The following is a 1,914-nucleotide window of genomic DNA, read 5'->3' as shown; positions in this document are numbered from 1 at the left end:
AGGGGGGGGGGGAGAGGGGGTCCCCTCGAGTGTTGCTACAATTTCACTGAAGATAGGAATGGGAACCCCCCAAGTATCTTGAGATATGATGAGGTGGATTCTATGTCGTCTGAGATAAAGAGAATGATCAAGAGATTGGTCAGATGGAGTATTTTACAAGCCGATTGCATTCCCAAAAGTTGTATAATCAACATATAGTATGAAGGAGATTGCATTCCTCCACATATAAACCACAATGATTTTGTAAGGCCCTTCTGCACTGTGTCCTTCCTGAGCAAGAGCAATATTCTATTCGAAAAACAAATCAATGTTATTGGCCCCAGGGAGTTCAGAGGATCTGTCGAGATTCCGCTACCGATGGGTTTAGTACTAATTCTTAAGGGAAATGGAGCAGACTTAGCCAAACACTGCATTTCGGGGGTACGACACCGCAGAGCGTTTGTGACATTCAGAAGAATGGACGACAGTAAGATACCGTATGGGTTTTGACCAGATCTAGAGTTAGAGGAGCTACGCCTGTACAAGCTATGTGACGGTTGCACCTCTTAGTACACGTAAAAGGAATTATTGTCCTGGAGCGTGGCTTAATAGGCCAGCTTGATCAGAAGCTAACCCCACAAAGGAAAGACAGGCAGTCAGTGGACATATTTCTACTGCATCAAAATAGCATATATGATATGGGGGGGGTTGGGGGTCCCCTCGAGTGTTGCTATAATTTCACTGAAGATAGGCATGGGAACCCCCCAGGTATCTTGAGATACGATGAGGTGGATTCTATGCCGTCTGAGATAAAGAGAATGATCAAGAGATTGGTCAGATGGAGTATATTACTAGCCGATTGCATTCCCAAAAGTTGTATAATCAACATATATGATGAAGGAGATTGTATTCCTCCGCATATAAAACACAATGATTTTGTGAGGCCGTTCTGCACAGTGTCCTTCATGAGCAAGAGCAATATTCTGTTTGGAAAAGAAATCAATGTTATTTGCCCCGGGGAGTTCAAAGGACCTGTCAAGATTCTGCTATCAATGGGTTCAGTACTAATTCTTAAGGGAAATGGAGCAGACTTAGCCAAGCACTGCATTTTGGGGGTACGACACCACAAAGCTTCTGTGACAATCAGAGGAATAGATGACAGTAAGATACCATATGGGTTCTAACCAGATCCAGAGTTAGAGGAGCTACTCCCGTACGAGCTATAAGACGTTGCACCTCTGAGTACACGTAAAAGGAATTCTTATCCTGGAGTGTGGCTTAATAGGTCAGCTTGATCTAGAGTTCACCCCACAGAGGACAGACAGACAGTCAGTGGACACTTTTGTACTGCGCCAGAGCAGCATAGATGATATGTACTCCGCGTATGATTTTTCACATATATTCAATATGTTGTCTCTTTTGATGCTTCAGCCTGTATTCAGACTGTAACACCTTTTTGAAGCTGATTAATGAAATTTCTTTCACTTTCAGCATGTTTGTCAAATTGCCCTCTTTGTGCGATTGATAAAGAGTCATGGAACCAAACATTGGTTCTAAATTATAATGAGCCAAAAACAATACATTGAAAATCTAATATTAGAATTTGAATTTATTTTTGAAAATCAACCAAAAAAAATTAAAATTTGAAAATATACTTTAATAATTAAATTTGATAAAGATAACAAGAAAACATAATGATAAATTTGTTGAGTTAGTTTCTCTCGAGTTTGAGGTTTCTTACCCTTTGCTTGCGCAACACGACTATCTTGGTTTGCACCAATTTCCTCACATCCTCACAGAGTTTCACACTCTGCATAAAGTTTCACAAATTTTTTTCTCACCAATGTCAATTTTCATATTTTCCATATCTATGAGTTTAGCACCATAAATTCTCTGCATTTTTTTTGGGGTTGTTCTCGGGGCCAGTACCGAGAT

General features: G+C 40.4%; 1 protein-coding gene across 1 annotated transcript; it reads left to right on the top strand.

The window, feature by feature from the left end:
• The first annotated feature begins 677 nt into the window (after positions 1-677).
• On the top strand, positions 678-1,504 carry LOC110033347. Its single transcript, XM_020737280.1, has 3 exons — positions 678-1,140; positions 1,265-1,361; positions 1,471-1,504. The coding sequence occupies exons 1-3, from the start codon at positions 678-680 to the stop codon at positions 1,502-1,504; spliced, it is 594 nt and encodes a 197-aa protein (XP_020592939.1).
• Positions 1,505-1,914: the final 410 nt, after the last annotated feature.

The sequence above is a fragment of the Phalaenopsis equestris genome, unplaced genomic scaffold (assembly GCF_001263595.1).
Source record: "Phalaenopsis equestris unplaced genomic scaffold, ASM126359v1 Scaffold001146, whole genome shotgun sequence".
NCBI classification, from domain to species: Eukaryota; Viridiplantae; Streptophyta; class Magnoliopsida; order Asparagales; family Orchidaceae; genus Phalaenopsis; species Phalaenopsis equestris.
The sequence above is the reverse complement of the archived record's forward strand: the minus strand, read 5'-3'. Positions and strand labels throughout refer to the sequence as shown.

Excerpts from the sequence above, each read along its gene's own strand:
- LOC110033347 (XM_020737280.1), top strand. The coding sequence starts at position 678 with ATGGGGGGGGTTGGGGGTCCCCTCGAGTGTTGCTATAATTTCACTGAA. Across the intron at positions 1,141-1,264 it reads AATCAGAGGAATAGATGACA|GTCAGCTTGATCTAGAGTTC; the intron begins GTAAGATACCAT and ends GTGGCTTAATAG. Across the intron at positions 1,362-1,470 it reads ATAGATGATATGTACTCCGC|CATGTTTGTCAAATTGCCCT; the intron begins GTATGATTTTTC and ends TTTCACTTTCAG.